Raw genomic sequence first — 12,196 nt, forward strand, 5'->3', positions numbered from 1 at the left:
ATCCGAAATGAGCATTGACCAGCACGGTGAAGTATGGCCAAACAACTCCCCCACGACCAACCGACTTGGCGCGAGGAGGCCTTCATCAAGCATTAGACTCGTAAAAGGCAAAAAATATATAATTGAGTTAGAAGACTTCTTACCCCAGAGAACCTGGCCGAGTGCGAGACTCTTATACAGTAGGACTCTGTTCAGCCTTGCTGGGATCGTGCAGTGCGCGGTGAGGGTCAGCCAGGGGTGCCGCGGTATGGTCGGGCCACGGAGCCTAGGGCCTGGTACCACGTGGTGCGCATTGTGAAGAAGACTTATCTTCCATTTTATTCATTTTTATATTTTCATTTTCTTTTCTTTCAGAAACTCATCCGTCAGTGTGGACGCCTCCAACGTAACACAGCGAGAGCAAAACGAAACGTACACGATGCCCACCCGCAGGCATTTGCCTGTCAAACCACGCGTTCAATCTGAAAAGTCCACAAACAAATGATGACCCCTAGGGAGAGCCTCTCTGAGTCTCCTCAAGAGGATCCTGGATCTGGATTTGGTTGTTTGGCCAACTGCATGAATGAGGAACACGACAAGCAGACAATACTCCCTCATTCGCACAGTTTGTCTCTCTGCGTGAAAAATACAAAAAGCTTTATTTTCGCACATTCCATTTGGCTAAACGGCCTTCTGGGAGTGCATAATTAAATGGCAGCATTGGGTAAAAACAAGCAAGTATTTGGCTGCTATACATGTCCACGTGACGATAAGCCACTTCGTTGAGTTATCACTTGTGGCCATATAGCTCATTGGTGCCTTACTATTATTACAATAAAAAATAAATAAATAGTAAACTCTGGTCTGTTTTCGGCATTCAGGATTCCATTAGCATAGTCAGGCTTGCTTGAGCCTATGCTGTTGAACTTTGCACTCCTATCCTGCTTTTGTATTGTTTGCTATAACTTTCAAATCCCATGCCCCTACTGGACGTCGGTGAAGCAGAGCTTTATAGCTCATCGGATTCCTCCAGTGTAAATTAAGATTATCATTCTCAGCAAGGGCCCTCTTAGGCCAGATATTGGTCCTGATATCATACACAGCTATATCATACGCAACTCAAAAAATTGATTAGCGTTGCAGTGGAGAATCTAAGTAGCTTCATTCTCCACAACGATGCGGAATGTTAGCAAGTGTTTTTTTTAATGATAGCATGTATGTACATCGAGCTTCTTTCATACCGTACGATGTCAACCACGCTAATCGGGAGGTGCGGGGGAAGGACAACAAACTCATGCCTGTCAACCCAGATGGTTCACTCGTATTCTTGTACAGGGAAATTGAGTTTTTAGGTCCGTACGGTGTGCAGCCGTTTCAATTTGGCTGTCTATTTGTTTGTGTTTCTACCTTGTGATGGGACTTTGTAGGATGGACGTTGAGATTTATAAGGGCACGGGGTGACCAATAAGGTTTGAATTAGTCTGTAATAAGGTAGGGCACTGATAAGGGGTTGACAGGTATATAAACAAAACACAAAGAGTAGTTCTAAAGAAACGAGTTTACAATCTAAACCGTAGAACCGCTATGCACAAATAATCCTTGCATCCAATCCATTCAATCATTTGGAATCCTGAACCCATGACTTTACTGCCATCCCCTGGCCATTGCCCACCCCAAGCCTATAACGCCTGATATACACTATGTATGTTCGTTGACCTTCCATCGCACCGCACGTAGCCAACCGTGATAATCGTAGATGCGGGGTCGCCCATCCATATACGAACCAGGCTCAAGCCTGCTTAGCATCTGAGGTGCGTCATGATCGGGCACGATCAGGGTCATTTGAATGTAGGGCACAGTGGTGCGGAATTACCCAGACAGCTATAGGAGCATGCGCATCGTAGCCTCGCAGGGCACCACACATAGCACATCGACCAGTGGTTCACGTTGAATGAGCTCAATTTGGTTTCCCAGTGTCTCATTCCGCAAATGAATGATGTGCGATGAGATGCGTATGCTATGTGATGTGTGATGTGACGCATTGTGTGATGTGATGATGGGACACGTGATGTGTGATGAGATTATGTGACGCGTGATGAGATGATGCGACGTGTGATGCGATGGTATGATTTCACGCACGATGTGACAAGTGATGATTTGACGCACGATGAGATGGTGTGGCGTGCAGGGAGATCCGCACCGCCTCTGGGGAGTGGTTCCGCCAGGCTCGTGCCGAGCGCTTCTCATGCGCAGCGAGCGATGGCAGCGACATCGTCACAGCATCGCTGAGACGCCGGCAGAGTGAGACCCACAGCATCGCAGCATCGCACCGTCACAGCATCACAGCATCACAGCATCACCATCACACCATCACCATCACACCATCACACATGACACCATCACACCATCACACCATCACCCCATCACGCCATCACGCCATCACACCATCACACCATCACCATCACACCATCACCCCATCACACATCACACCATCACACCATCACATCATCACCATCACACCATCACCCCATCACACCATCACACCATCACACCATCACCATCACACCATCACCATCACACCATCACACCATCACACCATCACCATCACACCATCACTCACAGCATCACCATCACACCATCACACCATCACCATCACACCATCACTATCACACCGTCACACCATTACCATCAAACCATCACACCATCACCATCACACCATCACCATCACACCATCACCATCACACCATCACCATCACACCATCACACCATCGCACCATCACCATCACACCATCACACCATCACCATCACAGCATCGTACCATCACACCATTACACCATCACACCATCACCATCACACCATCATACCATCACACCATCGCCATCACACCATCACCATCACACCATCACACCATCACCATCACACCATCACCATCACACCATCACCATCACACCATCACACCATCACACCATCACAGCATCACACCATCACACCATCACCATCACACCATCACCATCACACCATCACACCATCACCATCACACCATCACAGCATCACACCGTCTGGTATAATATTGTCACACGCTCAGCTAAGGCGAGGCCTCCTGCTGAGCACCTGTGATCCCCTCGTACGACTGCTTGAGTTTTATCCGGGACCGCTGTTTCCTCTCCTATGGGAGACACTCAACGTTCAAATGGCCCAATTCAGGACCTTCCCAAAACAAAAGAGCGTCACCCATGCCTAACCCTACTTCATTAGACAGGAAATATTGTCAAGTGAAAGCCGGCCATTGGCAGGCTTTCATTTTACAATGGCCACATTGCATCGTGGACGCTCCCCCTATAACGTGTTCAGTGAAAGCGGCAGCTGTTGGTATGCGTCCTGGTGTCACTCATCTTCTCCTCCAATCTATTTTGTTCGGGAGTCCTAAAATTCAGTTAAAATATATGTTTTAAATGTTTTGATATTACCAGGTAAGGCCCACCGAACTATATCGCTCTTTTTTCAGAAGCAACCTGGCGATCACAAATAGTAGCTCAACGAAGTGGCTTATTATCACGTGGACATTTACAGCAAGTAGCCAAATACTCTTTAAACGCGTGATGTTGATTTTAAATGTTGAGGCAAAAACTGGAGGACCCGGAGAAAAATCCACGCGACCACAGGGAGAGAGACACGGCAAACTCCAAATGCAGAGGCGTCAGGGTCGGGATCGAACCCACGACCTCGTGTATACCAGGCGAGGCAGTTAACATCTCCTAGCCACCGTGACAATTGTGTCTTAATAGGATTGATACATCTAAAATGTATTACTGTTGATTGAGTGCTGTGCCGTTTTTTAAAATGGTAAATAATATTTAACCGCTTCATTGATTTTTACAAAAAAACATTATCGTTATCTTCATTATGGTCATCATGAGCCACTGTCCATCTCTACGCCGTCATTTCCCCTCACGGTCCTGCGATGGCGCACACCGGCGGGCGAGGCAGATTTCAGCGCTCCATCTCCGCAGTAGTCTCCCTCCTGCACACCGCGGTCTCCCATTTGGTTGCTATTCCATCACCAGCGCTTGCACGGAAAGTGGCGAATTGGAATTCCAGCGCGATAATTACGAAGCCATCGTACAAATTGCACGCAGGTGGAGCTGATGAACCTCACTTCCAGTGGCACGGGCCCTGGTACAAGGAAGGAAATAATAATTCACATATTTAAGGCGCATTTTATACGTAGATCCCACTGCACCCCGTGTATGGAAAGCCATAAATAAACACAACTTGCAGAGTTAACGGCCAGAACTAGGGAATAACGGCCAGTTTAAGATGTGAGTTTTCAAGACATACTAAATATATATCCTAAGACTCTGATTGTCTGATTAGAAAGTGCAAAGCGTTGGTCCAAGGTTTGGGAGCTGCACAGTGGCAAAAGCGCGATCACCCCTGCAGGAACAGACCCTTTACCTCGGAGTCCTTAGAAGAGAAGGAAATCTAAATCTCTAAGGGACCTCGTTGGGAGAGTAAACACAAACCGGTTCCTGTAAAGATTGTGGGGCTAACCCATTGAGTGCCTTGTAGGCCACCTGCTGTACTCGATAGCTGCGCCGCCGATCACCGTGGCATCTCGTTCTGCATGCACGCTGCTTGTCCTTTCGCCCCCGCGCGACCCACTGGCTAACTCGTGATGGCGGCGGCGGCAGAGAAAAAGCGCGAGGCTGCGGGGGACATCTTCCTGGAGTCGCACGCTCGCGCCCCGGAGCAGCTCGCCAAGCCCAACAACGGCCTCGCGGTCGGCACCCCGACGGCCACCCGCTCTGCCTCCAAGAAGCCGGCCGACAACACCAAGAGCTACGGGCTCAGCAGGTGACTCCTCTTCCTCGCCACCGCCGCTGCCGCCCCGCCTCTCCCTACGCGACGGTGGCTAGGAGATGTTGACTCTCTCGCCTGGTATGCAGGAAGTTGTGGGTTCGATCCCAACCCTGACGTCTGCTGTATATTTGGAGTTTGCGTGTCTCTCTCTCCCTGTGGTCGCATGGATTTTTCTCCGGGTCCTCCGGTTGTTTCTTCCACATTTAGAATTAACATCACACTTTTAGAGTATTTTGCTAAGTTGCTTCTGAAAAAAAAGCTGTATAGCTCAGTTGGCCTTACCTGGTAAAATAAAACATGTTTTTAGGCTGCCAACAAGGTGACCTGAGTGCGATTCCCAGCCACGGCCGAATTAGAAGTGGTGAGTGATACCTGAACTGGTTCTGGGTACCCCCTTTCACCAATCAACATGGTGAAGTATGGTCAAACAATCCCAATGGTCAGATAGCATGAGTAAAATGTGTGTCACATACCCCCCTCCACCCAACACAGCCAATCAATAGAGGTGTCACGTGATGAACAAGCTTGCAAATTCATTGCTGCTTCAGCACCACCGGTGAGTTGTTGGAGAGAGATCCAGAACATTTAATGATTGGGTGTGGACGTTTCGTTGGTAGTAACAGGCAGCATCATCGGGCAATGGCCAGCTTTGTGTACGACGCACGTTATACCGACGCGACCTGACCTCAAAATCCACTGCCATTTATAATGTGGGTCGCGACGCGCGAACCCAGCTCATCGATGTGGGATGCAGGTGACGTCACCGCACGCACCGACGTGTACGCACACACTTGCCCGCCGGTGCATCAGCTGGCAAAACACAATTAGTTATTTATTTACGTATATATTTTTCATATGGTAATGTTGTGGTAAGCTCGTGCGCTGGTACTTGTGTCATCTGTCTGCGCGTTCCGCCGCGCGCACTGCCGAGCAGGAAACCGTCCAAGTCACGGAACAAGCGGGGAGACGAGGCCACCCACAAGCGGGGAGACGAGGCCACCCACGGCGTGCTGCACCACGACACTCATGCCGCCAAGGAGAGGTGCGTGGGCCTGCATGCGCCTCGCGGTGTCCCATCGTGTCACGCGACCGGGAGGCTGAGTTCCGATTCCCCTCGTGTCACGAGGCTGGGAGGCTGAGTTCCGATTCCCCTCGTGTCACGAGGCCGGGAGGCAGAGTTCCGATTCCCCTCGTGTCACGCGGCCGGGAGGCTGAGTTCCGATTCCCCTCGAGTCACGTGTCCGGGAGGCTGAGTTCCGATTCCCCTCGTGTCACGCGGCCGGGAGGCTGCATTCCGATTCCCCTCATGTCACGGGGCCGGGAGGCTGAGTTCCGAGTCCGCGGCCGGCAGGTCGTGAGCGCCGGGCTCCCCGCGCCGCACGAGGCTCGCGCTGCTCGTCGTCGCGTCGTGGTTTCACTTTTCGTGAATATTTAATTTCGGAGAAAAATATTTCTGCAATCACAAAGATATAGTAGTAAGCTTTCACGACCATTATTATCCATAATCACGTAGATATAAATGTGTTGTTAAGCCCACCACCAGTAAGGTTTGTCACGTAAACAAAACGTGCCAATTAGTGACTCCTTCAGCAACCTGGTGTGCTGGAGAGTAAACCCACAACATTTACAATTTGAGTACCGTGACGTTTCGCTGGTGGCTACAACAACAACAACCAGACTCATCAGGCGATTTTGCCATAATTGTGAAGAAGTCTTATTGTATCGGCACGTTTTGTTTACCTGACAAACCTTACTAATTGGCTCTATCGGGTGGTGGTGGGTTAACGACACATTTATATTTACTCGATCTAACCCCAAGAAAAATCGATTATGGATTAAAGTTCACAATAACAATTGAAAGTTCTCAAATAGTCACGCTCCTCCTCAATAAGCATCAGTCTGCACCGGTCCTCCACATTCACCCTTTGGGCTGTTGCAGGTCGTTGGGCAGTGGTCCATCTTCTGACCGTCGCCCAAAAATATTCACAGAGCCATCGCCGTGAATGCGCAAATGGCGACCCCTTGCCCGACGCCTGCTGTGCAGGACCGCCCCGCAGCTTCCGCTCGTCTCTCTCCCCTGGCAGAAGCGACCCCAAAGCGGACTCCGTGGGCAAGGCGGCGCCGCTGTTCACCGGCGGCGCCGCGTCCCGCGCCGAACACAGCCCCTCGGCTAATCCCAGCGACGCGGCGCCCGGCGGCAGGGGCAACGTCATCGTCGCCACCGCCGCCGCGGGCATTGCCGCCGCCCCCCCAACCCTCGGCGGGTCGGTGCCGACGGCCGGCTCCCTGCTACCCCCTCCGGACGGCATCTCGCTGGGGAGCCGAGGTTCCCCGCCGCGCAGGTGAGCGAGTGGGCGAGAGCCGGCGCGGTGCTGGGCGGGGCAGGGTGAACGAGCTAAACTATTTTTTTATTTTACCAGGTAAGGTCCACTGAGCTTCATGGCTCTTTTTTAGAAGCAACCTGGCCACAAATAATAGCTCAAACAAGTGGCTTATCATCATGTGGAAATTTATTGCAGCCAAATACTCTGAACGTATGATGTTGATTCTAAATAGGGAGGGAAAAGTCGGAGGACCTGGAGAAAAATCCACATAAACACAGGGAGAGAGATACCCTCGGTAACACACGCGGCTACCATGGTCACATGCGCGGCAACTCTGGTGACACATGCGGTGATCATGTGCTGCGTGCCGCACAGGCGCGACGGCACACGCACCGACTCCAATGGGAACCGCGTGTCCTCCTCATCTCCATCGTCCTCTGGGTTTCCGTCACCCCCCGCCAGTCGCCTGGCGACGACCTCCACGCTGTCGCCGCCTAACAGGTCGCCCGGGCCCAAGATGGAGGGCCCTGCCCGAGGGAAGGTGCGAGTTCGGACCCCCGTGCCGGGGTGGCGCGCCGCCCTCAAGCCGGCCTGCCATCCCATTTCCTAAGCCGTCGATTTTACTCTGCCGATTGTCTGTTCTATCACTCGACTCGGCGGATAACACTCTGCTCCCACGTGTGCCGCTTGGATGAGAGGGCGATGGGTGGGGCTTGGTGACATCATTGGCATCATTGGCCACTTGACGCTTTGTCCGTGGCTTGTTGGGGGGGTTTCCCACCTTCAGGAGGCATTACGTCAAGGCGGCCTACATTTTAAAAGAGCCCAGAGTAATCGACTGCAGGACCTTTCTCGTTGCGCGTAACACATCTTGGAGAACGTGGCATTGTGTTAAACGCATTACAGGGTCTAACAATCACTCATCGCAACCTACAAAATACACGCACTCGTATTTACATGTCTCCCCTTCGAATCGCGACTCCGAATCGCGACACCACATCGATTAATCACGGGGCTCTGGTGGTAGATGTTGATGAATGCATGGCCCACTCTGGGACCCCTCCTCGTGCGATCGCGCGCCGCTCGCGTGACGGAGCGCTGCTCGAGTAACAGGGTGCTGCGCGGTCGTCTCGTGCTCGCAGGAGACCTCGACGCGATCCCCGCAGGGGAGCAGGGTGGGTGGGAAGTCGAGCAGCGAGAGCCCTCACCCCCCGTCGGCGTCCGTCTCCTCACCCTCCACCGGTGAGGCGACCACCCCGCTCACTCTCTCTCACTCGCAATTCGGCCACTGCCGCCATTGGCGGTAGAGCGTCGGTAGGGTCGCGATCTCGCCGGGCTAGACCCTGGCACTCCGGCAATCGGTGTCCGTGCTCGGGTGACAGGAACCGATCGGTGGCGAGATCTGAAAGGATTCAGCGTGCTCAGCCAGGTGTCTTTACGAGATGAGTCACAGGTAATGCCCCTGGGCACACGGCAGGAAGCACACCACGCTTCAGCATGCCGCATCCAGAACTCCCCTCTCGTCTCTCTCTGTTATACCCTGGTCCACATTCCTTGCCAGTCACTCATTGTCCAGGGCTGGGTCTCAGCTTACGATGAGCTGGCCAAACCTATTGAGTTCCCTATTTAAATCCCAGGTTATGGTTAACCGGTCAGGTGCTGCAGAGTCTCCAACATACGTAGGTTGAACTTCTTTCACGCCGTACGTATCCAACTGCTAACCGGAGGTTATAACGGGATTGTTGTGTGGAACTTTATAGGCTACCCAGTGTTGATATATTTATTTTCAGTGATTTTCATACCTTTCCTATACTTTGCACTCCTATCATATTTTTGTATTGTTTGTTGTAACTTTCTGACACCATGCCCCTACTGGACATAAATAAAGTCATTCTGATTCAGAGAACAGACCTAGACTGCCTGAGGAATCTGTCCGGGTTTGGGGTCTCCAGTGGGGGAGGATAGCCGGTCTTAGCACTCACCCGCCATTGACCACTCGATTGTTGATGTATGTAGAACTTCTTTCACACCGGACGTAGCCAACCATGCTAATTAATCAGAGACTTGTGAACACTGCGTTCACCAGCACGGCATATGTTGAAAACAAATCTAAAGCCTCCCTCTTTTACACACCCTCGCTTCTTGAGAATGATTCTTATTTTATTATAAGCACAATTGTTTTACGTTTCACATTCGTATTGTTGTCATTTGTTTCTCCGTCATTGGATGAACCAGCCCAATATTTACTTCACCGTGTGCCCATGATGTGAGTTATGGGTGGTGGCCGCGAGATCTCGTCGGATGCTCGGCAGCGCTGAGCCGGGACAGTGCTGGCATGTCGTGAGAATCTGCAAGGCTAACATGGTCACCAGAACAAAGTACAGCACAATCATGCACATTGTTGTACTGTACTATGATCCATAAAAATCAGAATATGTATTTAGACTGGAAGAATCTGACGAGCTATGAAGCTTTTTCAGTAGAGCAGGTTGACAACAAATAATATAAAAACCGATAGGAGTGCAAAGAATAGGAAAGCTAAGTTAGTCACTAAATAAAAATAAAGTATACAAATTGCATAAGTGCATCCAATGTCTGTTCTGATCTTCACCGGCCTCCACTGACTAACATGCCAGGAAGGCCTGCCTGTGTGGCGTCTGTGAGGCTGGGCATCTCCCTGCTTTGTAAGCCAGCCCCGTGCCCCATACGCGCACGGGTGACGAGCACCCCCCCCCCCCATGTGTGCTTGTGGCCGCCTGTCAGTGTCATGGGGCAGCTCTGACGCGCCAGCCGGAGCATCTCCTGTCCCAGCCTCCCCCGCCCGCTCCATCCCCAGCATCGGCACTCCCGAGCACAAGGTTGGTGAGCTCAGTCTGGGGGGCCCTGGAGGGCCCTGGGGGGCCCGTGTCCTGGTGCGCACCGTGTCTGCCTATCGTCCCTGTTATAGCCTCAGGCCTGGGCCCATCCCCCCTGCCCACCCGTGGGCCCTGGTGGAGTTCTACCGCCTGCAAACAGGATGGCAGGAATCGATTTGTGCCAAGTTTCCGATACTGGTATTGTGCTGAACTTAATTTCAGCAAACTACACAGTTTTTATAGAGCGAAGGCCCTAAAGCTAGAACAAGGCAATTCTTATTTTAATTGTAATGTTTTATATTCTCACAATCTCATGCTGATTGTGCTATCAGCTTCCTTCGGGCGAAGCCTGCATTTGGTTCTCTCACCGAGCAGTGCAACTCGTGTGTGAGAACACGGCCCCATAGCACAGAGCCTCTCTCTTGAGAGCCCTGCACGTGACCTCTGGTCCACACAGTAGAGGGCAGCACCTTGCCACCCCCAGACTGCCACTGAGAGAGATGTCTATCGCATGCGAGGCCCGGGGCAACTCACACACCGTGTGCCCCCCCCCCCTCCGACACCTTCAAACTAAACCGGGAGCATTACATCTGACAACCGTGATATCGAAGCATGCCCCCCCCCCCTTCCCCGGTTCGCAGTAAGCCTAGGGTACGGCTCTGCATGACAGAGCTAGAATTTGGCCAAATGGTCCGTGGTGTGTAAAGGCTGAAGGAGGTTTAAACTTGATTTGGAGCTTTCGTGACTGCAGGAATTATTCTTTGGTTCTTTCGGTAAAGTCACGTATAAAGATAAAATAATAAATTAAATTAAATACTAGCATACGACGTTTCGATTGCAACACAAGCAATCATCATCAGGTATAAATTAAATAGAAACACAAATCTAGTATACTTAGAAATGTAATGTAATACAACAGAGAGTCGGATAACATAACAGTCAACACCCTATCTGGTTGATTACGTTCTTCCTGAGAATGCTAAATTTGAGAGAGAGATTAAACACAGAACCAGAAACATAAACAGACATATAAGCAGACAGATATCACAGAGATACATAGAGAGAGAGCAAACATAGCAAACATAGGCACAAAGAGACACTACACCTCTGTGTCAAGGCCTTAAATAGAGAAAGGGGGCGGGGGCGGGGAGAGAGGGAGGGGTTAGAGAAATTAGCATGTCCATGAGTGGAAACGGTGAGTGGCAAGGTGTAAAAAGCTTGAGAGAGGGGGGCAGGGGCGGAGAGAGGGGTTAGAGACATTAGCATGTCAATGAGTAGCACGATGAGTGGTACGGTACGAAAGCTTGAAAAAATTAGGAGGCAGGGAGAGAGACACACTAAATTAACTAACCTAGCATGGTTGGCTACGTCCGTTACACCCGCGGCATTAACCAGAGGTGATATCTGTCTGCTTATATGTCTGTCTATATGTCTCTGGTTCTGTGTTTTATCTCTCTCTCAAATTTAGCATTCTCAGGAAGAACGTAATCAACCAGATAGGGTGTTGACTGTTATGTTATCCGACTCTCTGTTGTATTACATTACATTTCTAAGTATACTAGATTTGTGTTTATATTTAATTTATACCTGATGATGATTGCTTGTGTTGCAATCGAAACGTCGTATGCTAGTATTTAATGTGATGTATTATTTTATCTTTATACGTGACTTTACCGAAAGAACCAAAGAATGAACGAGGGTTGTTGGTGTGTGTCTGTGTGTATGGGTATGAGCGGGAAGCGGTAGTGTAGCGGTTAGCGCGCTGCGCTACGAAAACGGTGACCCGAGTTCTATTTCCGCTCATGGCCAACACCAGTGACGATTATCTGAACCGGTCCTGGGCCGCCCCTAGATCGACTCAGCCTCAAAATGAGTATCTAGTTCGGTATGTAAACATCGCTACGAGGGAGACAAAGGCAGCTGGGTGTGGTGCTTGCAACCCGCCCCCTCATGTGCCGTTCCAGCCTTCATAGGTGCCATTCGCTAACAGCACTTTCCCCAATAGTCTGTGAAGGCTATACGGGGATCTTTGTAATGTTTGTGTGTGGGTATGAGCGGTAGTGTTGCGGTTAGTACACTGCCCTACGAACCTGGCGACCTGGGTTTGATTCTCGTTCAGGCCAACACCAGTGACGATTATCTGAACCGGTCCTGGGCCTCCCCTAGATCGACTCAGCC

At 50.8% G+C, this 12,196-nt stretch overlaps 1 protein-coding gene across 1 annotated transcript in view; it reads left to right on the forward strand.

The window, feature by feature from the left end:
- LOC144734135 (synaptotagmin-like protein 5) overlaps positions 1-12,196 on the forward strand; it is a 45,273-nt gene that overhangs the window by 11,329 nt on the left and 21,748 nt on the right. The window contains exons 3-9 of the mRNA XM_078616201.1: positions 2,168-2,280; positions 4,671-4,833; positions 5,774-5,881; positions 6,924-7,181; positions 7,539-7,704; positions 8,306-8,405; positions 9,927-10,021. Of these exons, the coding sequence (XP_078472327.1) occupies positions 2,168-2,280; positions 4,671-4,833; positions 5,774-5,881; positions 6,924-7,181; positions 7,539-7,704; positions 8,306-8,405; positions 9,927-10,021 (1,003 nt within the window). The remainder of the gene's footprint in view (positions 1-2,167; positions 2,281-4,670; positions 4,834-5,773; positions 5,882-6,923; positions 7,182-7,538; positions 7,705-8,305; positions 8,406-9,926; positions 10,022-12,196) is intronic.

Source organism: Lampetra planeri, chromosome 50, assembly GCF_965212315.1.
Source record: "Lampetra planeri chromosome 50, kcLamPlan1.2.h2, whole genome shotgun sequence".
Lineage (NCBI taxonomy): Eukaryota > Metazoa > Chordata > Hyperoartia > Petromyzontiformes > Petromyzontidae > Lampetra > Lampetra planeri.